Source organism: Odontesthes bonariensis, chromosome 7 (genome assembly GCF_027942865.1).
Source record: "Odontesthes bonariensis isolate fOdoBon6 chromosome 7, fOdoBon6.hap1, whole genome shotgun sequence".
NCBI lineage: Eukaryota > Metazoa > Chordata > Actinopteri > Atheriniformes > Atherinopsidae > Odontesthes > Odontesthes bonariensis.
The window spans coordinates 11897104-11924569 of NC_134512.1; the positions used below are offsets into that span (position 1 = coordinate 11897104).

General features: G+C 40.4%; 2 protein-coding genes across 4 annotated transcripts; both read right to left on the reverse strand.

The window, feature by feature from the left end:
* Positions 1–226: 226 nt before the first annotated feature.
* On the reverse strand, positions 227–1278 carry phlda2 (pleckstrin homology-like domain, family A, member 2). The gene is made up of 2 exons (XM_075470924.1): positions 698–1278; positions 227–569 (listed from the first exon to the last, which is right to left on the reverse strand). The coding sequence occupies exon 1, from the start codon at positions 1149–1151 to the stop codon at positions 738–740; it is 414 nt and encodes a 137-aa protein (XP_075327039.1). The 5' UTR covers positions 1152–1278; the 3' UTR covers positions 227–569; positions 698–737.
* Positions 1279–10274: 8996 nt separating this feature from the next.
* On the reverse strand, positions 10275–23866 carry nap1l4a (nucleosome assembly protein 1-like 4a). Of its 3 annotated transcripts, none has more exons than XM_075469502.1 (15): positions 23771–23866; positions 22793–22833; positions 21816–21888; positions 21394–21538; positions 20806–20892; positions 18857–18991; positions 18691–18762; positions 18466–18605; positions 18099–18244; positions 15681–15700; positions 15449–15568; positions 15253–15288; positions 15007–15060; positions 12388–12422; positions 10275–12010 (listed from the first exon to the last, which is right to left on the reverse strand). In XM_075469502.1, exons 2-14 carry the CDS (start codon positions 22806–22808, stop codon positions 12417–12419), a joined length of 1050 nt encoding a protein of 349 aa, XP_075325617.1. In that variant the 5' UTR covers positions 22809–22833; positions 23771–23866; the 3' UTR covers positions 10275–12010; positions 12388–12416. The 3 variants fall into 3 exon arrangements, with proteins under 3 accessions (XP_075325617.1, XP_075325618.1, XP_075325616.1); XM_075469503.1 differs by having other exon boundaries at positions 12377–12422; XM_075469501.1 differs by lacking the exon at positions 12388–12422.
* Between the last annotated feature and the right edge of the window lie 3600 nt (positions 23867–27466).

Below are 27466 nucleotides of genomic sequence, written 5' to 3' on the forward strand. Positions count from 1 at the left end.
TGAAAATAAAGAGTCACATTCCACCTGACAGCAGAGAGGAAAGGGACTTTCCTGTTGTCCACTCCCTATCTATGGTTGCATGTCAGGCATTTATTAAGAAATGCTGCTGGTGAAAGGTGTCGCTGTGTGTCAGATATACAGTTGCTGATATCAGACGCTAAGCGCACGTGGATGACCATTTGGCACAGCCAGTTTAGAAAAATAAAAGCAGAAAGAGAGGATGATGTTATGTCAAAAACAGATATTTATTCAAATAAATACACATGACACACATTGACATAGTAAATAATTTAAACAACACAAGCTGTTTGCCAGTAACACCTTTTTCTGGAAACAAATAAATTAACATCTTGGTTCAGGGAGTCATTTCTCCCTGGAGAGCAAACATGAAATAGTTTTGACAGCTCAAGAGTTCAGTCCTGTTTGGAGCTTCTGATAGTGTATCTGTCGGTTTGAGGCAGTTGTCCCGTCAGTCCGGGATCTCAGTTCCGAACAGTCCTTCATCTCTGGACCGGATGGCCTCGTCTTCCTTTTTGGTCCGCATTTTCTTTCAGTGGTCCCCAATGACACTGAACGAGAAGACACAACACATGTTATTTATGGTTAATGTCACAAAGATTTGTGTCACATTTTAGTTTATATGACTCATATCTATATTTATATACAGTTTCAGTCGTGTTCCTGGTGTGTCTCTCACCATATTAGGAGGAGTTGACTGCCAGTGTCCCCGCAGAGGTTCAGGGCGCTCTGGCCATGCGCCTCTCCTGCTGTCCGGGCGACGCGCTCTCGTCCTGCCGCGTTTTAAAGTCCTGGATGGCCTTTCTGTTCTGGTAATCGATCAGGGCCATGGTAATCACTGCGTTCCAGCAGTTCTCCTCTCCAGAGCACCGGAAATCGATCTCTTTATTGTCTGTAGTTACGATGGTGAAATAGACGAACTTGCCGGTGCGCTCCACGCAGTCCACCTTCTTGATAGACTGCAGTTTGAGCTCCTTGCCTTTGGAGCGCTTCTGCGTGTCGGCGTAAATGTTGAGGCTGTCCGTGGTCAGCACGCACGTCTTTCTCTTCCAGAACTGGAGCAGGTTGTCGCTCCTCTTCTCCAGCTCTCCCTCCTTGAGAACCTGGCAGATCTCCGCCGCAGACATTTTCATTTTTTATGTCGGGCTGTTTTGTAAACCCCCCTGATTTCCTGCTGCTTCGCCCGCGAAAGGAGCTTCTCCGATAAATCGTAGTAATCCAGAGTGTGTCTGTGAATGAACTAAGGCAACAGTTTTTTATAGTCAGCTCTGGCCTCAGCCCTTCCCTCTTGACGTCAGATGGTAAGGGAATGCATCAACAGTTGCCAGTGGAGTAATTCAAGGCTATGTGTGGGCGGAAGCTGTGGTGCAGGCGGGGGAGGAAGTCCTAACGTGGACTCAATTACACTGCCGACATGTTAATTAGTAATCTACATCCTACCGTGGAGTTTGTCCAAATATTTGTCCACTCTGCAGTAAGTGATTCAATATAAAATGGGTAATCACTAGAAGTGCGCACAAAGTAAGCTGGGCGGCGTGCGTAAAAGTCACTGAGACATGTAATACTTCCAGAGGGATTTTAAAATTCCCAGTTAAAATGTACAAATTTGTCTTTTTCCAGTTCAGGCTGGTTATTCATTCCCTTTATCCAAGAAGTTACTAAGCCACCTAACATATTCTTTTAAAAGCTAATCCTTAGACCAAACGTGTTTAGGCTCAGTGTTGTTTCACATAAACTCTGCTATTCCTGTCTGTGGATGCCGAAAGCTCCTAAACGTACCCAGACATTCCACAAGCAGTTTCCATTCAGAGAATACAAGAGTTCAACAGACTTGTTTAGGCACCTACGACAAAAGGATGAGTTAACAAGTTTGAAACACAGGTAGTTCAGCAGTAACAGGAAGCGGGCCAGAAGTGTTTTTCATGCGCAGTGGAGCATTTTGGTTTGACAAAAAATAAGCAACAATAAGAGAAAATGTAGGTCAAACTAAACCAGATGAATCAGTTTCATATCATCTTAAAGTTTTCTCTTACTGTTGATGGGTCAGTTCGTAGGGCCAGGTATTCATTTGACAACATTAACCTACAAGTTACTGTAGTACTGCTAAATCAAAACATAGAGTTAAGCTTTCATCATGTTCATTATTACTGAAAATAAAAAGATGAAAAAAAAACCTAAATATAATCAGTTGAAAATCTCTTAAATAACTCATGCCCGAAAGAATCATACTATATGCTGACTGTACTAGATTAAAATATTCAGTTATGGGGCTGAAGTCTGTTCTACTCCTCATTTCAAGTCTTTAAATGTGAGTTTTTTAAAGCTCTATCGGTCTGAGAATAAGACTATAAGCTGAATAAATAAAGATGGTTTCACTGAGTTTCAAGAATCAAAGAAAAGGCTTAAAAAGTTGTAAAAGTGATTTTACAGGTGTCCCATGATTATTGATACACCCAGAACGAGGGGGAAACAAAAATGAAAGCTATAGCAAACCACTTTGATGCCCTTTGAAATTTGCTGCTGGGGTGGAGCTCTTATTTCTTATCGTCATGACTCTCAGCACTCTGCACTCCTTCAACTGCTCCTGAACACAGAGTCACCCCGCCAGTCACCTGACTCACTTGGTTCCGGCTGCTTATGTCAGACTGACAGGAGCAAACACTGGATGCATATCACTGAGCTCCTGGAGCCAGTGCGAATCAGCATGAAGAGGTGGTAAGAAGGCAGATGTCATCGACTCTTCCCCTGCTGCCATGGTATTCATTTCAGATAAAACGCACCAATGTGTGTGTCTGTGTAGACAGTGCTGATGGTGCTTAGAGCACCTACTTTGCGGTTTCCTGTCTACTTGTCAGTCAGTGTCCTCTTAAAGAGATTTAAAGGAGATTTTTTCCCCTCAGGAGGCATGATGTCGTGGAATCATCAGCACCTCATTGCCACACACACCAGCTCTCAACGGCTCTGCAGTAAATTTGCAAATAGCTCGGTGACCACCGCTCTCTGTGTGGCCCAGAGTTCCAGGCCCACCTATATGAGGCTACATATATATAAACACCATGTGACATACAGATGTAATGGAACCAAAGACAAAACCATGGTGAATCACTTTAAACAGCTCCACGCCCAGTATGCTAAGTTACCCCTGCATATGTGTTGACACAGGGGCAGGATGTGGTGGTCAATTCAAACTCCTGACCTCAAAGAAGACAAAGGCGCACGTGTGCAGTGAGTTCAACTGCCTGCTGGCTTCTGTTGAGTGAAAGGCACCTGGCAGTATGAGTTTGAAGTGAAGTGTGTGAGTTTTTGTTTAAAGGAGTATTGTGGTTAAGGCAGGCAGACATGCCCAGGCAGTGACTCAGCATTTGCTGCAGCACCACTTTGGAAGAGTTTGCTTGCCAAAGGAGGGTCAGGGTTTGTGTCATGGAGCATGTGCTCAGGATGAAAATATTGTGTCAGCCTGTGAGTGTGTGTGTGTGTAAGGGTCACTATTTATCTTATTTGTTAATAGGAGTGGGGTATTTAAAAAAGGACAAAAAAAGCTGGCAAGTTGTGGAGGATGTAATGGGAAATATGAGCATAAAGCTGTTGTAGACAGCGCTGGATGAGCTCAACATGTCACAGTCTGCAGTGGCGATAAAATGGGAATGTATTAGTCTTTTCCTGTTTCTCTGGTTTGTGGGAAAGTACGACTATTCCTGGAGGGAATTGGATGGCACAGTGGATCTCTGGAGGTGTGTTGTGACAACCTCAGGTTCAAATCCTTGCAATCAGGTTCCCAGTGTTTCCATACAGACAAAACAAACTCCCAGACACTCACAGAAGGGGAAGTCAGATAATGTGTCACCTGCAACAACCGAGGAGGGTTTCAAGCATAAAAAAGAAACAAAAAGTGAGTGTGAAGGTTAAAGAAACTTTGTGTGTGTCTATGTTGTTTTTTTTTCACCACATTTACTTCACTGTGATGTAGCCTTGAAATCATGAGCACATGGGTGTGACATGACAGCAGGTGGAAGGACCAGAAATTCCCAGTTTGGAAGTCATGTCGGGACATGAAACTGCGAAATGTTTACTGTAAATCACCATAAACAACATTTGGTGAACCTTGAGTTCATTTGGGTTTGAAATGAGCTGGTACATGTTAGAAATGCATATTTAGAATGTCGAATAAGGTATTGTGAAACACATAACATAACTTCAGAGATCTAATTAAGGATGAGATGAATCCTTTCACTTTCAACTAGAGTAAAAATTTGTCATCAGCCAACATTACCAAGAAAACCGCCGGGGAAATATTGATGAGTAAAAGTTACGAGGCACTCCACCCTTCCGCAACAGAGGAAAAAGGACTGACCTCCTCAAATGTATGAAAAATTCAGCCTCTCAGACTCATCAGCAGGACACATGAACATCAGAGCAAATTTACTGCTGGCAGTGAAGATTACATTTCTGACAAGTTTCCCATTTTTTAAAAGATCATTATTTTGAAGGTCATACAATGTTAATATATGAGTACAGTAATTCAGTGTTTGATCTTACTGATCAGGAGGATAAATCTAACCTCACATTCAGTTTTTGAAAGATGTTTTCCCCGCTTGCTTTTATAGATTCCTTCATATATCTGTACACTACTAAAGATGAAGTAATGTGATATGCATTGTGTATGTTTATGATCTTGGTAATAGTTGGTGAAAACCTTGCTCTAACAGTGAACTATACATGGTCAGCCTAACAATGGGAAGCAGTATGGATGTGCGGCCTGTGATGGGTCGCTGACAAATCCAGCAGAGTCCGCAGGTAACAGCTGCACACACATGCACGCAAACACACACACACACACACACACACACACACATCCTCTTCTGCGCTTTGGTGACATGCCCTTGTGATGAGACTCTACAGCTATTTGAGGCATTGTTCTGATAAGCCCTGTGTGTGTGTCTGTGGCCATGCTGGCATTTAGCAGCGTGGGAAAAAGAACAAATGGCCGATGAGGAAAGCAAGCAAAGACAATGCTGCAGGAGGAACGAGGAAAACAGTCTCAACTGCTGCCATGCATGGTGTGTACTGTCCCATGAAAAACTGTTACTGAGTGATGGCAGCTAAAGATTCGAAAGTGAAATCTGCATCACATTCTTCATGATCAACCAGTCGTTTTGAAGAATTCTGCCCTAAAAGAATAACATTTTTGGTACTTACAACTCTGAAAACCACCAATCTCAATTTATACAAGTGGACACTCAGAATTTGTTAGGAATACTCAGAGTTGAGAAGCTTCTCCTAACCCTGAACAAGTGGTTTTGGTACTGAACCAAGCAAAAAGTGAGAACTGGACTAAAACAAACAATAGTGTCAATAGTCACACAAGAAAACTCAATTCGCAGTGTTAAAGGCAAGTCTTAAGAGAAAGAATCAAATGTGTCTTGGGGCAAAAGTCCCATGATCTACTGCACCACCATCTCTCATACACCCAAAGGTGGATTTTGCTACTTGTCACACATTTCTGCATGTGCTGATGAGCCAGATTGTTTGTCAGACAGAGCTGTGCTTCAAATTTTTGTTCTGTGGCCACAATCACATGAGAGGTGATTTGTCAGCAGTAATGACGGCTTTCCTCTGATTGGTGGTGGTGAAGAGGAAGCTGAGCGGAAAAGTGAAGCTTTTAATTTTTAATCTATGTTCCAAAGCTCACCTATGGTCACATAACTTGGGTAGTGATTGAAAAAAAAATTCCTTAGAGATAGGGTAAGGAGCTTGTGTATCCAGGAGTAGAGTTGGCAAGGTTAGTTCTCACATTCTATGAGAATGCTTCCTGGATGCCTTCTTCAGGCACATCCAACTGGGGGGAGGCCTCAGGGCAGACCTAGAAGTCGCTGGATATCTACTCTGGCTTGGGAATGCCTCAGAATCCCCCAGGAGGAGGGATTAGATTTCCCTCCCTGACCTGTTGCTTCCTTGACTTGACTCTGGATAATCAGAGGAAAATGGATGAATGGGAGATGGCAGTCTTGCAAATGTTGTGAGAATCCAGCTGTCTGCATGGTAATGTCTATGTCAAATATGTGAATTGTGCAAAGGTCCAGAAACAAAACTTACTGCAAGATCTTCACCTTCAAAGTGCCTTAAGATGACATTTGATCTATTACCAGTAAAGTAACAGAAGAAGACTAAACTGAAATCTCTTCTATCCCAACTTATGCTTCCCGCCCGCGTTAATTATTTAGTTAATGTCATGATGAAATAAGCTTTCTGTCACACCTCACTGTAAGTTCCACACATATTTCTTCACAATAGTGTGTGAACCAAGCATTCAATTTCCTTCACATATCACATGAGCCATGACTTGGGTGACAGTTATGAGATGTGATTAGTGAGCTGCTTGCAGAGTCCAGGAGCTCACTCTTGCCAGCGTGAAGCTGCAAAGAATGGTAGGTATGTAGGTCTGCCATTCCTCTCCCTGCCAGGAATCTATGCCTTCTGCAAAGCCTCATGAAGGCTTAGATAATAAACCAAGAGTCTTTCCAAAGAATGAATCTAATCCGTGCAGGGAGGAGACTTGAAAGCCAAACGTCTCTTTATGTATTTCAGTTGTTGTTTTCTTTAAGGTGACCCACAACTCCTGTTTGTCTTGATGATGATTAATCCATCCCATTGTGCAGAAACAGTTTAAGCTTGAAGCGAATCATTAAAATAATCCCCCTTAGATCATTTATAGAAAATTGAGAGGAAGACTGATATGATGATGGATTTGTCAGAGAATTCAGAAACTGAGCAAGTGTAACTGGATTTCATCAATCAAATCCAAGTCTGCAAATTCTTTCAATTAATACTTCTCCAGAAAGCAAAACTTTTAATTGCTTTTCCAGAAACGAGTGAAGCAACACACAACATAAACATAGCAACACACATAGATGCTATCTCTGAACAAACCATCATGCAGCCTGTAAAATTTACATGTATTCAAACCAGGCTTGCTCACCTTATGTAACTTGAAACCTGTTCATGCAGTCTGACTTTATCAGAGGTCGGAAGTGAAGTAGCGTGATTCAAACCATGCCACACCTAGCTCCCCGCTCATTCTTCAGTCCATTCATGAATTCAGACAGAGGTGTGCTGCAGTATTGCTATGCTGGGTGTGACACCCGCTTTCCCAGACATACCAAGCAGAAAAGAAACTGGTGATAATGCTTTACATCAAATGAGATTAGTGTGGTTATAGGGCCATTGTTTCCAAACACACATGGCTTGACAGAAGAGAACAAAGTGTGCTTTTAATGTAAGAGATTGTGCAAAAGTTTTTGATTTTTTTTTTATCCTATTTCCAAAGAAACTGATCTGTCTTTGTGTACTTCCAAGGAGTTTTACTGAAATGGTGATTTAGTGGTCAGTTTGGGTTTGATCCCTTGCCTACACCTTTTTTTCTGCCACTCTCCTTTTCCTCCCACATGCCAATCAGGTGGACTGGACATATCCAGTGCATGCTGGGACAGACGTCAGTTAAGAATAAGCCAGGAAAGAAAAAAAGTTTGTGTTTCAGCCAAAAAAACTGTCCAAAGCCCTCCAAGTTTCCATCACTTAACTCCCACATAAAACATTAAAGCACAGAGGTTGATTGTGAAACCCAGTCTAATGTGCTGGTAATGATCATGTTTGGTCTCGCTCCTGGAGACGACCGTGCTCTTTTCACCCATTAAGGATGCTGGCCTGCCTGAGCAGAGTTCTACTGAAGAAAGCAACAAAACACAACATGAAGTAGGGCCATGACCCACTTTTGGTAGATTCTGTTTGTATCTTTGAATGATCCTATCAACTAACAGACAAAGAAAATGAACCATGTGTCATTTCACTCAAAACCATATATCAGTCTCATGCTTGAACTATCAAGCTCCAGCATCTGGATCACTAAAGTCGCAATGCTTCATCCTGTGAGGACGATTACTGCACACACTAGTCACAATAGGAGTTTCTGTGGATGACAAAGAATGCAAAAAGGAAGACAGTAAGTTTATATGAGCCGGTGAACTGACAGATCAAAATGTGTCAAATGAGATAGCCTGTGGCTGGTGTGTGCGGTGCCACCAGTAACATTATCAGATCTAAGAGGTAATGGGCTCTTTATCAGGCTCCCAGTTCAGCTCTTTCAGCTCTGAACACCAAGCCAGCGTCAGCAGCATAAAGCGACTCTCTATTCCCTTCTCTTTCTGGAACTCAGTCTGGCTCGCATCACTTCCGACCGAGGGGAAACTACACAGAGGACCCCACACAGACAACCCTGTTCACACTCTCCTGTGTGCTCGCATGCAGAATAGCTGCCAAATGCACCTTGAGTCCAAGAGTAAGTCGGTGGGTGCAGCTGCAGCTTGGAGGAAGGTTGGAGGAAGGCTGCTCCCTTTACACTGCGGCTGGATGAGGATGAGAAAGTGGCAGGAGGTGTCATCTAGGGATAACCCCCGCAGTATGAATACTTCTTTGTTCCACCTCTCTGCTTTGTTCTGCTGCGGTGGCATGTGCACAACATGGAGATGATCTCCCTCAGAGTTCATAAGACTGAATTTTTCTGTTTTTGTTAGGTTAAACACCCTCTTTGTTCACACACCCATGAACTCTTGATAAAGCATCAAACAGCTGAAGAGGAGAGTGTGGAGAGATGTCAGAGGGCACAGAACAGAAAGCATCACAGTAGGATCTCTTTTTCTCTCCATCCACTCGTCTTTCAGCATGAACCAGACGAGCTGATCTCACTGATAAATTTGCTGCTCAGTTCCGCATCTCATTTTGTGGACGTTTGTGATGCTGCACTTTGTTTGTTGCCCTAAATGGCAGGAGATCAACACATTTTCTGCTCCTTTCATACAGGCCATTCATCTTAGACTAAGGCCTAAGGAAAAGGCAAAAGTCCTGCCATGAAGAGAGTTTTCATTTCTTCTGTATAATGTGTTTCAGAGCTCTCTTACTAAACGCTGACATCCTAGAGGTAACAGCAATTTCAGACAAATATTAAAGTATGAGCTGTGACTCCACTGTGCATTTCCATTTCCCTGGTCTTGTTAGTTAAAATGCAGAAACAAGCTTTCAGCCACAATTGGACTCCTTGTTACAGTGAGGCAATCCTCAACCCCACGCAGCAGCTTTGGCATGAATAGCTCTTTGTTCACAGGTCTTAAAGCAAACTACCCAAAATTACAGCAAGGGACCTCAGCAGGAAACGAGAACTCACAGCTACAGAACATGAAGCCGTCTCTGGCAGTTTTTGAGTTGTTAACAGATATCTTGGAGGGTGTTCTGGGCTTCTTTATCTTGATCTAATCCAGACTCCTGTTTTCTCACCGTCTCACGTTGACACCTGTGTTCCATTGAAGACGGAATAAAAAAAACGCACATAACTCTTAGTGCTACTGGACGAGGTGACAGGATAAGAAAGCAGCTGTCAGCACTTTGAAGAAAACCTGTGCTGCTAGGATACAAAGTCACCATGCTCCACCAAAACCTTCAGCAAAAACCTCAGTGGGCCTGCTCTCCATCTCCAAGACAGGATTCTTGACCTTCTGCTTGAGACTGCGCAGACTGCTCAAAAATCCCGCCAGCCCGCTGTTACAATGTCACCGTGGTGTTAGTGATGGAGAGAAGGCTCAGCTCAGGTTAAGACCGACTGACTGCTTTGCCTCAGGCTCTTGCCAATCATTTGCAAACCACCACCTGATGTCTAATAGTCACATCATAGCGTGACCATTCCATGCTGTGTCGGCAGCATCTGCAGTCACCCAAGGAAAGTGATCTGAACACAAATCAGTACAGCAGTGTCCTTGGGCTGGTCATTAACACGGGGAAGGAGTTCCATCAGTGGAGCAGAGGGCAGCCGAGTGCCTTTATTAACACGATTTACAGACTTTTACACTTCGCAGTAAGACAGGTGCACAGTTACATTTCTTATTGAAATTCTCTCTTTTTGTCAGTTTTTAAATATATTGTCCTTTGTATGTACATGTAGTTGTGCAGTTCCAATTTGAGCAGTTTTCTAACAGAATCAATACATTTTTCTGACTGATTAATTTGGCAACTGTAGTTTTAAAGGTCCTGATATATATATATATATATATACACATAAATATATGTGTGACACTACAATAAAACCTACATAAACAAATACACCTGAAAATCCTACGAGAAGGTGAACTGCAAGCTGTAGGACCCACGAATAAATGACCTCTTGCAAATCTAAATCTTCATGTGGGACTCGCAGAAAGAAGACCCGGAACACATTTCCATGTCGCACAACTTTAATAGAATATCTTAACTAACTCTGTACAAATTGAAAAGAAATATTGCGCAAGTAACAAATTGTGAATAAGAACCAGTTAAGGCCATTGCTAGCACACGGTTCAATGTGGTAGATTTGTGGATGTTGACCGTGGCTTAGAGAGATCTGTCCAACAAGATGTACAATCGTTCTTTTTAAAAAGAGAGAAGGGGAGTGTACAGTTTGCTGTCACTGCTATCGATGACCAGTCATCAGACAAAGGGGTCCAAATAAATCAAGTGCAGTGTATAAAATACATTGGCACCCTGTTCCACTTGTTTTCCCTCTGACATTCTATTGAAACATTAGACAATAACAGAAATATTTATATATGCTTAAACAACTTTAAATGCTGAATTAGATTACATTGTGTTAATGACAATTGGCAAATCATTTTATAAAAGGACGGCGCATATTTAATTTTGGCTTTTTGGCAATAGAATTTACATTTGATCCAAACTTCCTTCACCCAGTCCCATCACTGACTTTCAATGACATTTGTTAAGAACTACATACATAGAAGAAGTGATAGACAATCAAAATGTAGAGAATCCTGCCACTGGGTCTGCTGAACCCTGTCACAACTGAGGGGAGTATTCAACCAGAGGAGATGCTCGGGCTGGGGACGTCCAACCGACTGAAATCAGCAAATATTGGGAGAAATGCGTTCTTGTCGAATATCTTCACACTAACAAGTTCCAAGAGCATTTGAGGGGTGACGGGGCGAACGGGGAAGAGTAATGGATGACAGTTGTAGAGGTATTCCCACATGCCTGTCATGGTTTTAATTAAGTGTGTCCACTCAAGTGCTCAGTTTAAATAAATCCCATAAATCTGGGCAGGAGTGAGCAATATATATGCAGAAAACAAACCATCAGTCTTTAAATGTATTTTGATGGTAAAAACATGACTTGGCAGTATTCACGTCTTATTGATCTGGGAAGCCCAATGAGGATTTTCTTTAGCCAATGGGAAAGAGCCTATAACTGCAGCCAGGCCTTAAAGCATTCCCCAAAATGCAACGATTCATACAGCTGCATGACACCAAAATAAATAGGCCAATGACAGAACAATGAACATAAAAAAAAAAAGTAAATTAAATTCAAAATGATACATTGTATGTCTCATTAAAAAGAACAAAAAGAAAAAACACACCATAACGAAAGAAAAACACAACCCCAGAGAATGATTATGTCAAACTTGTTCAGCAGTTTCCTAGTAAACTCATTTAGCTTGTTGGCATTAAAAAACCCTGAGTAACTGACTTATTTCCTTGAAAAGTAAAGTTGGGATCTGTTCCTTTCCTATCTTTGTCCAGATAACGATATTCTGAGTTTGGCAGTACCTACCTTACCAGAGAAGACTGTCCCTATGTGATAACATGGTCATTTAATTAAGATTCAAGTCAATTCCTGTTTTGAGTTCGAATGAAGCCAAAAAAAAAAAAAAAAAAAAAGGAAAAAAAAAAAAGTAGGTGAGATGGGCGCAAGACAGAAGAAAAGGAAGTCATGCACATATTAAAAACGCAGTCTGATTTGCGTTCTATTGCGTTTAGATGAGAGTTTGTAAAAGGGCGGAGCCTGCAAGAGTAGGAGGTATTGTGGATTGGCCGAACAGATTTGAAGGACAGTAGGTCTCCCCCTCCCTTGATCAGCACGGTTACTGCTGCTTACATTCTGCAGGCTGAGGCTGTTCTTTCTGCAAAGAAAACATGGAGAGAAAACCTGATTAGACAAAAAGCTGATGAAGCCATTGAGTCTCAAATAGCAACTAGTAAAGCTAAAGAGAAAGCAAGTGCAAGAGAGTGAAAGCACCTGGTTTGGTGTAGCAGAGGGAACCAATGTTATAAACCTGGGATGGGACTAGAGCGGGAATATATATGTAGATGGAAAAAATAGACAGGACTGAAATAGCGTAAGTCATCTACCCAAGATGTGAGAGGGGTAAAAATACCTCAAACTAGTGGGAAAAAAAAAAAAATCAAAGATGTAATGAAGGAGAAAGATAGCAAGAATGATTAAGTCACTACTAGAGTGTGTAATGAATGTGGAACGCCATCCTTACTTCTCCCTTACCTAGAAATGCATGGGGTGAGAATGTTTGATTATGCCTGTAATGAAGGGGAAATCCAGGGGAGGGAGAGACAACAGTATGAACAGGTTTAATCGTCACATTCAGAGATGAGAGAGAGCACACAAACATTGCTGAACTAGATGAATAAGCACCCTGAAATCCTGGGAGCAAAAAATAAATAAATAAATCAGTAATGGATGACAACAGGAAGAGCTCATCACAACTAGCTACTAAAGAAGCTCACTCAGACAAAGCGGCATTGTTGGTTAATCCCGAATAAATACTTACAACAGTCCATTATGCCCAACTCATTGTCAGACTGGTATAGTGTATAAATAGATATCACCCTGCCTGGCATTAAGCTGGGAAAGTGAGAGCAGAGGAAGTGAGCAAAATAACTGAGAAAGTCTAAATAAGAAAGAGGCGACATGAACACGACTCCTGAAGCATTTTAGATGAAATGGAAAAAACAGCCAACTTTAATCAAACCATCTATGATTTTCCAAGGTTAATTGCGGTGCAGCGCTTCAGATCATGTGACCTGATGTTCACACTGTTACTGACATCTTCAGCTTTTCAAAAGGCCTTCGAACACCTTTTCAGAAAATCTCAATCTTTTTTAATAAAAACCTTTTATTTCTCAGCCTCTAGAAGAAATTAAATGAGAATTATTTGAAAATCTATTTATGGAGCGCTCATAGGGGTGGGCGATATGGAAAAAATGTTGTATCACGATTTTTTTGCATAAAATCACGATTTCGATTTTTTATCACGATCTTCCATCCAAAAAAAAAGAAAGAAAGACCAATTACAGTAGAGTTAAGTCGACATGCTGAACCACAGAAGAGCTAAGGAGTAAAAGAAAGAATTTGGCAATCAACACATTGTAATTCAACTGTAAGCCAATTCAAGATGAAAAATAATGATCTAATTAATGACATCTGACACAGTGAGAGTGAAGCAACCGGAACTAGAAAAACGAACCACTGATGACGACTTGACTCCACCTGTTAGAAAGCCCATGTTGTTTGGTTATTTTCAGTTAAATACATTAATTACCTCCGCCAAGGAGGTTATGTGATCGCCCGAGTCTGTTGGTTGTTCGTCTGTTCGTGCTGCAATCTTGCGACCTGCCACAAGGTGGCGCGACCTGGCGGAGGTCTGCACTCTGAGTGCATTTCTAGTTTATATTGTGTTTTACGGTGAGTTTTCATACGTCCAACGTTCGTGAACGCACCATAGACGTTCCGATGTTCCTGAATGTACCGCACCTGTGCGTGAGACGATGTCACTGTAAAGTTTCGTTTCTCCTCCCGATGCAGCAGTGAACAGCTTGTAATTTTCCCTTTGCTGTTTTCACCTAACATTAGCCTGTACACCCTGGGTTTATTGTGTGTAAATGCCAGAAGAACCACAGCCAAATAAATCCACCACAAACTGGACATCTGTATCCGTGTCTTTTAACGGGGACACACACCATACACCAGCATTAAAAAAAAAAAAAAAAAAAAAAAAAAAAAAAAAAAAAATCATTGCGCTGATTGGCAAAGGCGATCTATACGGTTTCTCTAATTTGGTAGATCGCCTGCGATTCTCCACTCTTCCTCGCCAGTCACGATTTTATATCGTCAGATCGCGCACCCCTAAGCGCTCATATTGCTTCAGGGTTGACAGACCGAACCCACGGGTTGCATGATGTAAAGGGTTAAGGGTGAGAATACCACTATGAAGCTCCTCCGTGTTTGTCTAATTACTTTGGTGTAGACGCTGTGAGGCAACAACCACACGTTTCTTACCAGCAGGGTTGGACGACATGAACCACAACTTATATCCTCGCATTTCTAGGCTGAAAGTCTAAATGATCAGTTTTAACTCTATGCCAGACAAATCATGTCAGAAGCAGGGTTCACAGATCATCAAGTTTATTTATCTAAAATTAAAAACACGCACAGGTTTTCCTCTCCTGCCGTGCAAAGCTGTGTCGGGCAGAGACAGATAACAGCACATGCCCACGTTAGTGTGCGCATCCACGAGGCCGCACTGGTTACACCTTCCATGGAATTTAGTCACCATGAGCCCAAGATGTCTCTGCATGTAAGGGTGGTTGCTGTTTTGAAAAGCAAAGTCGCCAAGTTGGCACCTTTGAGGAGACATTGCAAACAAACGCAGCTCAGTTTCAATCAAACATAGAGGAGAATGTGAGGGTGGGGCAGCACCGCGGGTCAGAAGCAGGAGAAACACACACAGGCAAACGTTTTAAAGGGGGAAGAGATGGAGTCACATTATATCAATATAAACGGTTCTGTCCGGCTTCATTCTTAGTTTAGAAATAAAATATATAGCAACACGCCCAGCCATATTTGTCTACAAGTATAAAAATAGACAACTGTATTATAAAGGCTCTTAATTTTGCTCACGGTCAACAATCATCTTATCTTTTTGGTGGTGAATTGATATGTGGTTCATTTGGTGGGTTTTTCAGGATACACTGGACCCAATGGTTCAATCAATAATAATAATAACAATTCAGACAGTACTTCTGAGAAAGGTGTCCAAACATCTGGATTTTTCCAAAGATTTACATTTTCGACAGATAGAAAAAAGACAGAAGGCAAACTGACCTTGGGGTCAAAGTCTCCCTCATCGTCATCTTCATCACCTTCCTCATCTTGTTCCTGAGACATAGAAATAATATTAGTGTATAAAACATAAGAAACCCTCATTTAAAGACAGATTTAGACTAAAACCAACAAGGCTTGGCAGAGAGGTGTAGGGTGATGCAGCTGCACACCCCATCACCGAGTGGGAAGAAAAGATGTCAGTTAGTTCAGATGTAATACAGCTTATTATAGTTGAAAATGACCAACCTCTTCATCTCCCTCCTCCAGTTCTTCCTCTTCAAACTGCAAAAAAAAAAAAAAGTGAAAAAAGTGAAAACATACCCAACAGTCACAATAAGCGCAACTTTTGCATCCTCGGTCTATCTGCACGCCTCGCGTGTTGCAACTTGTGTATTGGAGCTTCTCCACATACGCGTCTGTGCGTTTAAGGAACAGCACTTACGCTCTCATCATCTTCCAGGGCCTCTCCAGTGAAATACAGCACTGCTCTGGGAACTATTCTCTCACGGAAGAAATGACCAATCTCAAAGTCTGTGGCTAGGGTGAACTCGGAGTCTTCGTCCTGTAAAACAAGAACACAAAGAGTACCGTTTTACCGTAGCAACCAACAGGACCAAATTAACATAATTAAAGATGCAACAATCATTTCATGAAGAATAAGACTATTTACTCACCATTTCTCCATCTGGTGGAGCTGAAAGGTACAGGACATACACAGTTTAATCATCAGAGAGCATTTAAAGGCACAATGAGAAGAGGATTTTGAGGAACATATTTGCTTCAAAACAATCAGTTTAAAAGAAAAAGATCAGATTCTCAGAACAACTTCTAGATTGGCTGTAATTCACCATCTGAAAATCCAGCTATTTCCTCTCCTCAATGACATCACAAGGTCATCATCCTCAGGAAGTGACAGACCATCAACAAACAGCTGCGCTTCCTGACAAAAGACTGACTAAAGGTGAGATCATCCAACCTTTCCTCTTCTTTCAACAATACCGTGTTAGAGGAAACTGCTGAGGTCCCTTTGAAACCATGTAAACACACACTCTACAGTCTGTGCACCAGCATTTCATCTGGTTCTCCAATCAGGAAACATTTGAAGACCTGCTTGAATGGTGCTGATTCGTCATGTTAATGAGGGCTGCTCGTGCATTATTGTTGTGTTTTAACAGGATGACAGTTTAACTGCCAAAAATAACATCTGATAACAGATGCATTACACTTTATAACTTAAGTAACTTTAATTGAATACCAACAGTAACACTGTAAGCTAATATAAGAATGCAACAATGTCTAGCAGGGTGTCCTTTAAGAAATAAATGGATGATGTGGAGCTTGGCTGCCGTTGCAGAGTCCATTAATTCCAAATTAAGGACACTGCAGAGGCCATTAACTGGGTATAATACGGGCAATTGTCTACTTGGCTCTCAGGATCCTTCGGCTCAGTAGGAAGCTAACATTTTTGCAAGATCCAAAGTCAGTAACATTGCATGCAGTTGGCAAAGGGTGAATAGTAACTTACATTATGTAAAGCTCAAGTATTTTCTGTTCAACTCCTCTCCAATCCAACACAGACATGCACAATAAATCTTTATACAGCAGTTGAGTCATATGCTATCTTTGTGTGTCATCATGTGATCAATGACTGAAGACCTGAACACACCTGATAATGAGGTATTTCTATTCCCCGGTCCCACACCAAGATTAAGACTTAACCAGTCAGACCAACATTTACTTCTCACAAGGTCCAGGCAAGTCTGTCAGGCTGCGTAACTATACAAGAGGGATGATACACTCAACCCGTTACGGTGTATTCTACCCAAATGATGATTCTTTAAGGAGGAATTATTCATTTCTAGATGTATGACTTTATTCACCCAACACTTACTTAGTGGAGCAAAGGTTTTCACACTAATCTCACTTACTTTTAATTAATAAAAATTGAATTAAACATTATTGAAAATGTTTCAAATACTATGCTTGTAACTGTTCTCATTCATCTTTTGCCCACATTTTAGGACAGTTACTGACTCACTGTTTATTGATAACAAAACAGTCTCCACAGTGGAAAATGAGGGTAACACCAGCTGAGGTAAAAGTTCCAAAGCTGAGCTTGTTTACAAAGTCCAGTTTCTGTGGGCAACAGAAATACTGACCTCTCCTGCGCTATCTAGACGTAAACATAGTAAGAGTCTGGTGCCACCTGCTGTTGAGATGATCCGACTTGTGACCAAAACCAAACAACATGCATGTGGATTTACTTATTGTAGCTTTGAGTGACTCAAAATTTCAGGAAAGACTTTGGGTGTATCCACAGAACAGAGTTATGGTTTGAATTTCCTTGGTTTCTACTTTGCAAGATGCAAGCTGGATGTATACTGACACTTAAAAGGTACATAATTAAAAATTTAAGTTAGACATGAAATGATACAATTCTATCTATATCAATTATAGTTTATTGTTGCTTCATATAACCGGTCTCCTTCATAAAGCTATAGCAGCGTTTAGGTTTCTGCCCTCTTCTGTGAGCGACTAAGCAGATTTAGACCTACAGTTTTTGGATAAGTCAAAGCCATTTCCCCTAAGAGAGACACAATAACTGCCACACCTGTCTCTTTAACTTTACTACTTGATCCGGACATCTTAATATAACAAGTCTTTCCAGTAAATGTAATCATAGATTAAAGATTGTGTAAGCCTGTTAAATTCTTTGTCATGTTAACCAACTTAAATGCAGCTTAATTCTCACTATTCGCTTTCAACATGCTCCACAAACTTATGTGTATGTATAGACTGTTTCACATTTGAGCTTGGACCAGGTTACAGTTGGTTGGTGGGTGTTGATATCGGACTGTGCACAACTATCACCACAGACCTTCAACTAGACAGGTAACAACCTTACAACTCAGTACACACAGTCATGTGGAAGCAAACAGATGTAAAAGAGCCAACACTAAACAGCTCTTTTGTTTAAAGCTGTATAAAGGTTTTCTATACTTCATAACTGCGTAGAAAAGCTACGTACTGAACTCCAAAGAAATCCATCACATTTTGTGTGTATTTATCTATTCAAAGTATGGGTTTCTCACCTTTGATAGGGTTAAAGAAGTTGAAGAAAGAGTCGTTGGGGACCTGTTTGGTAACGGTGCGGACGGTGCCACGGCCTTTATGCTTCTGCTTCTTCTTAATAGTTTTCACTGTCACATCCTTCCCCTTGTGCCAATCTATCTGACAACTAGAGACGAAGTGTTCAAAATGTGAGATGAAGCAGAGAGAAAGGATGCAAAAAAGGTAATAAACATCAAGAGGAAGTTTCAAAATGAGTCTGATATGTGGTTTGCAAAGTCAGAAAACATTAATATAGAAGGAGATAAGAAAACAAACACAGTTTCTATTTCTTACTTAAAACATATCAAAACCAGTTAGACAAGCATGTTGGTTTTCTTTGGTACTCACCCTTCACAGTCAATGATCTCTGGACCCTCAAATGAGAAAGGATCTGAGGCATCAGGCTCTGACTTCATCTTGTAGACTTTAGTGAGAACTGCATTGTTGAAGTAGCCGTTGGACTCAAAGTGGAACTCTAATGTGAAACTCTGGGCGAAAGACCAAAAATAGAAAATTAACCCAGTGTTTTAAAAGTATTTAGATTATGAATATGTTCATGATGTCAACACTGACCATTGGCTGTCCGGGCTCAGAAAACTTGACTTGGATATCTTTCAGGTGCTTTAAGATGGGCTCATCGTGTTCCTAATAAGAAATGAAGATTCAGGTCAGAGACCACAGGCAATGTCAGGAAATTTGGCAAGATATTATGAGTTGGGAACAAATCATTGAAGTGTACCTGTAACATATCACTGAGCATGTCCACGCTCTTAAAAATGGTGAGCCAGAACTCAAGGATGCCCTTAGGGTCTTCTTCTGGCGTAGCTTCCTCCTTCTTTGCATCCTCAATAGCAGCTTTTTCCTTAACCTCCTCCTATTAGCAGCAAGCAGAGCAATCATCTTTACTCAGTGGATAACTCAGTTTCCTATTTTTCCAAGATAACCATGTCTCTCCGAAGCCTTTTCAAAACACAAGTTATGTAAGATGTCAATATGTTGAAGCAGCAGCATTTAGTGGGAGAGAGCCATGGTGATCATGCAATATTTGTCATTCCTGTGACTCGGGAGATCATATCAACACACAACTCCTAATTACAAAAAACTTTTACAACATTGTCATATGCATACCATAAACAGGGACATTAGCATGTCAATGACACTGTGTGCTCATGTTAAACATGAAGCAAATCAATATTTCCAGCTGATCTATGCACCTCCAGTATGTTTAACAGAACAGTGCACAACTGTTCACAGTTAAGCTAAAGAGAAGCCAAACTGGCTTCTAACTTGTACAGGTTTAATTGCTTTAACAGTAATCGGCTTAATTTTTAACTCGAATAACGGCTACTTGGAAAACACTTGCAACAGAGCACTAGTAAGAAAAGTTTGGAGAGTAACAACACAACACATGTGATTCCTCTGAAAAGCAGATCAAGTGTCGAGTTGAAACACACTGCTACTGTGTGTGTCTATACATTACTGTGGCTACATGCAGATCAAGCTTATATCCTAATATGACTTCTGTTACAATTCGTTCCAACAAAAAAGCTCCAAGGTGCTCATTCAGACGTCACACTGACACATTCAGTTTCTATCAGTTGAACACAAAACGGTGCATGTCTGAAAGGGTCTTAGAGCAAATACAAGATCACAGCAAAACGAGTCAGTTAAACTAAACAACTAAACAGTGTTTTAGTACTTGTTTTTCACTTGAAAAATCAATTTCCCACAATCATTTTGTTATGCAATTTTTTTCTGAAAATATTAATCATGGAAATAACGTTTTTGTAGTACAAAAGTATAATTAAATACAAGAAAAAGTGACTTATTACAAAAGTCAGAGGGCACGTGCAAAACTTACTCTGCAATAATTTAATCAATGTGTTATAACTACAATAAGGGGTTACAAGATACTGAGAGGCCAGTAGCACGGTCCACCAACTACTCAATACTTTATTCTAATAATTCCAGTTTCAGCACGCTCTTAAAGGAGAACTGCGGTATTTTCAACATTAAGCCTCTTTTATGAGTCGTCTGCAATGTTTTAGAACCCCCCTCTCGGCTTTTTTGATGTTTACTGCTGTCTCCGGTATTTGCCTAATTTTGATTCTTCTCAACCTGCTTCAGAATGGCAAGTATGGTGCATGTCCTAAAAGGTCCGTAAAAGCACCATAAACGTCCGTTTTCAAAATCATCAACTCACCGGAGTGGTTACTGGTGTGCACTGGTAATCCATATCAAATTTCGTTGCGAAAAGTTGCTTCTGTCGTGTTTTATTTGACATTTTGTACTGGATGTTCGTTGATATTACTCCGCCACCGCTAAGAAAATAGTTCGAGCATGAACGAGCTGCCAAATAAAACACGACAGAAGCAACTTTTCGCAACGAAATTTGATATGGATTACCAGTGCACACCAGTAACCACTCCGGTGAGTTGATGATTTTGAAAACGGACGTTTATGGTGCTTTTACGGACCTTTTAGGACATGCACCGTACTTGCCATTCTGAAGCAGGTTGAGAAGAATCAAAATTAGGCAAATACCGGAGACAGCAGTAAACATCAAAAAAGCGGTGAGGGGGGTTCTAAAACATTGCAGACGACTCAGAAAAGAGGCTTAATGTTGAAAATACCGCAGTTCTCCTTTAATAACATCTAGATATTAAATCAAATCTAAGCTGCACTTACAGCAAGCTCCTCCTCTTCATCTCTGTCACTGTGCCATTCACACTCCTCATCTGTGGGTTCCACTGCTCCTGTGACAATATCTCGTCTCTGTGACAGCAGACAAAACATTTAATAATCATTAATCAATTACTAATAAAACAATAAACGTAATCATTTTAGTGGGTGATTTAAATGCAGGCAATTGATCTCTATGTGGCCAAGAGTCAATTTAGTCAGGAAGAATTATTTCAAGCAAGCATGCACGCTTGTCATTTAGGAGAGACGCTCTCACACACACACGTGACATGAACACAGTACAGACAGCTGCAGAAGGATTACAGCTGTCACTCTTCAGTGTGTTTAAGAATGGCACAGCTCTTGTCACTATCTCTGGAAATAGCCTCGACTGTCAAAAGCACAGTCGACTACTCGTTGTGGCAGTTTTCAATCTAGCACCCAGGATGCGCCCTCTCTGACTTCAGGTCAGACAGTGAAACTTAAAATTCCTTAAGTGCAAGGAACAATAATGCTAAATCTGCACTCTTTGCATTAAATGTCAGTAATGCACATATGTTAAACAAGGTTAAGAAAAAGCACTATTTACTTTACCTTGTCAAATAGTGGCTGATAAAGGGCAGCATACTTTCTCTCAAGCTCATGAACCTCCTCATAGAATTTAGCTTCTATGTTAGCACATTGCACCTGTAGCCTTTTCAAGGCATGCACTCGTCTCTTCACTGCTTTGGGGAGCATACTATGTGAGAAGGAAAGAAAAAAAGCATGACAACTTGCGTGATTTAAAAAAAGAAGAAGAGATTATGATCAATATTTTAGAGGGTAAAACTATATCCCCCAACAAACAAAGGGAGACTGCAGTTGTGAGTGTTCAACCTAGGAGTCTAGGGCACTAAAGGAGATTTTCACAAGATTAAAAGTTAATTTTCCTGATATTTGTTTGTGAATATTATCTAAAGTCACCTGTATAATAGAACTAAATCCCTAAAAACTGAAAGACAATCATCTGCACTGACCTTTCCAAGAACTGGAAGCTGACAGGTTTATCTATCGGTCCACCTGGGTTTGGCATCACTTGTTCCCCTTTACCTGGAAAGGCAAGAAAGAATATAAATTTAGGTGTCAGTAGAATATCAATCAAAACACACGTTTTATTCACGTTAGTTTCACGTTTAGTCCTTATTTAATGGGTCTTTTCTTTCATCGTTAATAGTTACGGTATCAATAAACTCAGCTCACTGAACACTTAAAAGGTGCAAAACTTATTGGCTGGTGACTGAAATTGGTTTTCAGACCGATTAGCTGTGACTTACTTTCGATCAACCTCACGAGAAGACTGTATGTACAGAGAGCCAGCACAAAATACCGACCAGGCTTCCTGTAACATTACATGCAGTGTCTGTACCATCTTCACAAATTTTATTCACCCAGATCAATAACATGTAAGCAAAACCCTTAAAGACAAAAACTTCCCTTAAAACCTGTCAGTCTGCCAGTGAATCACTACCTCATGAAAACAACCCATACCTAACACTTCACAGATAACAATTTCTACACAACAGAGTTTGAGCAAAGCAACCAGAAGTTCTGGTTTAAAATGTGCATGAGTAAGATAAACCGCAGTCACTCTGTTCAGTTGCAGAGATACTGAAAGTATCTTATAATGCAAATATGATTAGGGGACTGAATTATAGTTGATAAAAACCCAAAACAATACGCATCCTATGAATTATAGTTAAAAAAAAAAAAAAAAATCAGCAGGTCAGACGTTTAAAAAGAAAACTAAAAAATTAAAACTGCAATCGTCACATCCTCGCATGTCTTAAGTGTAAGAGATCACTGATTAAATGCTTATTTCTAAACTCATATTCAACATTTTAAATACATATTTGTATTTGTTACCTGCATATAAACATTCTCCAACTAACAAAGTCAAAGTATGGGAAACAAGACTTTTCCACTTCTATGAGCACTTTTATGTAGCAAGCCTTACCTTTATTGGCATCCATGATGACCAAATATCAGCGCCTTCCTCTGAAAGGAAGAACATCAGTTCTATTAGCCCAAGTCATTATGAGATGCAATGGTAATATCTAGCAGAGTGAAATAGCAACAAAGTGATGGTAGAAAAAATAGTTTCGTCGCCGTTTAATCGGCAAATCTTCGGTTTACCTTTAACCTCTCTTGCAAGTTAGACATATTCATATGTTGAAAAAAATAGAGCTTTAGTGGGGAAAAAAATAAATAAAAATCGTCCAAGAGACAAACGCTGACAGGGAGAACAGCTGAGCCATGTTCGCCTAATTTCAAGCAACACTAGCGTTGAGCAAGCGCAGGCCGATGACGCATTGACATGATAATGGCAGCTGGGCTAAGCTAAGACAACCAGTTAGCATCCATCCTTTTAAAATTTGAAAAGCGCACACTGATGGCCGTGACAGTTACACTAGACCTCTGGATAATATCAAACGAATATACACGCTCTCATCAACTGACCAGCAAGCACTTACTTTTAATCGCTTAACTGGTATGGGCGGTGCCAATGATCTGACAGCAGTTATCCGGGCTAGATAGCTTGTTAGCAAGAAACTACGAGGCAGCGTGCTATGGACAATGCTTTAGCAAACAACAATAATAAACTGGTTAGAACCTTAACGCTCTCAATTCTAAATGAAAAAAGACGATTGTGATACAAAAACTCTAGAATAACGCACTTTCAGTTAGTGGCTAGTTGGAACTGACGGTTAACCGTCATTTACTTACTAGCCGGCCGTCGTGAAAGCTAATACAATTTAGCTACCGTTAGCTCGCGGGTCTATAAAAGCACCAGAGACAAATCAAACTGTAGTGAGGACAATTGACCAGCGGTCAGTTGAATAACCCATAAATGTAATGACTTATCACCCGATTATGCAGCAAATACTGGCGCTGATTAAATATCTGAGCGTATTTGACGTTTCAACTGTCTTACCTCAAGACGAGCGGAATTTTCGCTAGTCGCTTCGTTCAAGCGTCAAAAGTCTTTACTCCTACCCTCACGCGCGAGAACCACACGCGCCCAGGCATGCAGAATTCTGATAGGACCACTTGTGAGGCGAGCATGGTGCTGCGTTCAAGAACCACTCTGAGAAAATGTTTTACTTGAGAAAGTATCTACAGAGGCCTTCTGAAATACATGTTACTTTATAAAATGGCTTTCCATACTTCTGAGTTTCTGAGCATATTACCATCCAGGCTCCCCATGGAAAACAATTGCCCAATCAATTGAAAAGTGTGACACAAAGATGGAAAAGGATACAGTGCGATTATTAACCAACTAAAATTAAGTTCCTGACTGTACAGTTGTAACAGTAATCAGGAGGTATAACCAGAGAACCTGTCCCCCTGAAAAGATGCCACAGACGGTGAGTGGTTGTCTTGCACAATTTAGCCGTGCTAGTGGTTCAGACCTAGCATATAGGTTATCAGTTGAAATGTGACTTTCTGTGACAGCTCAAACAGTTGAAACTCTGACCCCTTTGGATGCCATTCAAGAGAGACAAAACCCTTGCTTGCTTTTTATAACAACAGCACGAGATTAAACTTTTCTGAATTGCATGAATGTAAAGGTCGCTGATGAGTACGTTCTTGGCTCAGATGATATAGTGATAAATTTGCTTGATTCAGATATGACCATTATGTTTCTTTTAAAGTCGGCCATGAGGACCATATGCATAGTCCCAACAGTGAAACAGAGAGATGTGTGATAATATGGTGCTGCATGAGTAAAGTATGAAAAAGTGCTAAATAGATGGCATTTGAAAATGACATCATGTCTCTCAGACTACAGAGCCTTGGCAGGGAAGGTAAAAGTCAATTTGCCATGTATGTCACCTGACCTGAATCCAGCAGAACACGTTTGTGTTGCGGAAGGCCCACCCTGCATGGAAACAAATGTTGGAGTCGTGGATAACTAATGATTAATGCAATTTAGTGGAAACTTGATGAGAAACACAACAAGTGTCTTATCTTTCATTTCATGGTGTTTCATCCTGTCTTAACCCTGTCTGCTTTTGTGCACAAGCTGGTTTATGTGACTAGCCCGTGTTTACACATGTGGAGCTGCTGAAGATTAACATGGCCACAAAAGAAGAATGAAAACCTTGGTCTAATGACAGACTTTATGAAAATGATTACATTTAAATTTTGTAAAACATTTTTCTAATTGCTTACTTCTTTTTTAAACCTCAGAGCGGTCCCAGGACTGTCTAAAGAAGTTGGGGGGGGTAGGAGAAAAATGCACCCAGCCAGAACAGACAATTAAAAATAGGTCTTGCTTGGGGCTGTCACATTCCCTCTCATCAGACAAAGGGGTCATTTGAAGTGCTTCCTTAACATGGAGCTCAAATCTGCTACTATGTCTAAAGAGAATATAATTGAAGTGCCACTACCCCCTTTCTTCTTCTGATGCTCAATGGAGTTCAGCTGCACCTCAATATTCTGAATTTTGTACTGACATCGGTTTATAATCCATTTCGGTGAAGTCGTTTAAAGTGAAAGAAAAAGTAAGATCCTATCCTTAAGCGTTCTCTCTTGAGGGTATTTTTTCAGCTTGCAAGGTAATGCTTTATGGGCTTTAGGACTCTTAAAATAAGTGAAACCACAGATATTTTCATAAGTTTATATAAGAGCTGAAAAGAAGAAAAAAATCGAGATCACTCTGCATTGCATTGATTCATGTTATGAGAGCTTCTCCGCATCATGTTCAGACCACAAGAGGGCTTCATCCACCCGTGCTTCATAACAGACAGTGAGTGTTTTACGATTTATAAACTAAAGGGGGCTTTCATAATGTAGTTATATGACAATAAAAGATTGGTGTGTCTCACAGTGAATTTTTGCCCTTTTGTGCTTTTTCTGTTCATACCAACACACATAAAACAGGTATACTTGTCTTTATCTAACACGGAGATATTTTACAAGCCCTTTGTAAATGTACCAAATTTCACATATATCAAATATGCTGAAATACTACACATGCATAAAAAAGAAATTAGAATTAATAATAATGAAAAATTCTGCTAAATAAATGTAGTGGCTCTTACTTTATGGATATGGCCATTAAAGATTGGAATGTGAAGTTACTCAAACACAAAGTGACGTTAATTGCTTGACTTATGTAAAAGTGACCAATTGAAATGAGATGATTGTGATTGTAGGAATTTGCTGTTAGCGAGAAAGAGTAAGACTGGTGTGATAAATATCATTGATGTCAGAAATGCTCCATAATATTCTTACAAAAAAAACCCCTCCAAAACGTCTGTTCTGTATTATGAAATAACAAATCATGGTTAGAGCCTTACAAAAGCAGTATTTGAAAAAGTGGAGAAACTAGCCTTTGCATGAATGAAACATAAGCACAAGAGTTATCAATTACCTGTTTCTTTGAGATCCAAGAAATGACATGAAGGAAGATTTCACATATGTTTGACAGAGATGCTTTGAAGTGAGATTGGTTCTGACTTATTTTCTGTCATTCACAAATTAAAAGCCTTGCTTATTTTTCTTCACTCATCATTGAAAATTATATCTCAGATGAGAAAATCACCGCTTTTTCACATCGTATTTATTTAGGAAACAGGTACTTGACAATGTTCAGTCACAAGTCTAAAATTTAAAAGAAAAACCCATCTACCAGTGATAGTTAACATCCTATCTCAGTGAGGTCTATCTCACTGTTATAGTGTTTAACCATCTCATCATTATTTTTTTTGTGGAAATGTGGTTTTTGCAGAAATAGCCCAAACAAACAGAAAATTTAAAATCCGGTCTTCTCTCTGTTTGTTGTCAACCACCATGTAGTCTACACACTTGAGAGGAAGTGACAGCACTGCAGCCCCTCAGGGCAGGATTGCTATGACCAGGCTCTGTGCCTGCCACAGAGTGACATTTACCAGAAGGATCTGTACTCACAGAAGAAATCAAATGTGATTGCGTAGCATTTGGATGGGAGCGGATTCGAGAAACAAGTGTACAGTATTTGTTCATTCACACTGTAATTGTACAATCTTTTCTACATTGTACACAAGTGCATAATATAGATGTTTTGAGCTATCACAAATGAATAAAAGTAAAACAAGACTAAGAGGAAGTAATTACAAAGCTTTTGATCGTTTTGCAACCTTCTGTAGTATTTCAAGGTGATATTTTTAAGACAACGGTCACACTTGCAGCTCTTGAACAAAGCTGTGCACACTTAGTCCCTCAGTATGTCCTTAACTCCCAGATGCCACCGCCTCCAGTCTTTCTGTCCTGTCCTCCCGCAGAGTGAGCAGAGGCACACACCTGGCTGTTCAGATATTAAGTATATTTGCACATTTATGTATGTAAAGGTTCTTGTCAAGCTGTGAGCTTAAACATTTAAATGTCTAATTGTGCGAACTGTAGCTTGAGACTTGTCACAACAGAAGTTAATCCGTTTTTAGCAGCCTGAGTGTAAAGCACTGAATCAAAAGCTCAGAATTACTGGAAAAGTGCTGCAAAATGGCTGTCACAATGTAATATTCAGTGCTCCATCTTCTCATCATACATCCATCTTTTTTTGGATTAACAGATTGTTGGAGGCTACAAGACACATCTGTATCACACACACCACACAATGTATTGTGTGTATGATACAGAAAAAATA

Coding starts and splice junctions, on each gene's coding strand:
- nap1l4a (XM_075469501.1), bottom strand. Junction 18,606..18,690: donor CTGAGCCCGGACAGCCAATG/GTCAGTGTTGAC, acceptor TCTTTCGCCCAG/AGTTTCACATTAGAGTTCCA. Junction 12,011..15,006: donor AGGGAGACTTTGACCCCAAG/GTCAGTTTGCCT, acceptor TTTTCTTTGCAG/AAAGAACAGCCTCAGCCTGC.
- phlda2 (XM_075470924.1), bottom strand. CDS start 1,151: ATGAAAATGTCTGCGGCGGAGATCTGCCAGGTTCTCAAGGAGGGAGAG.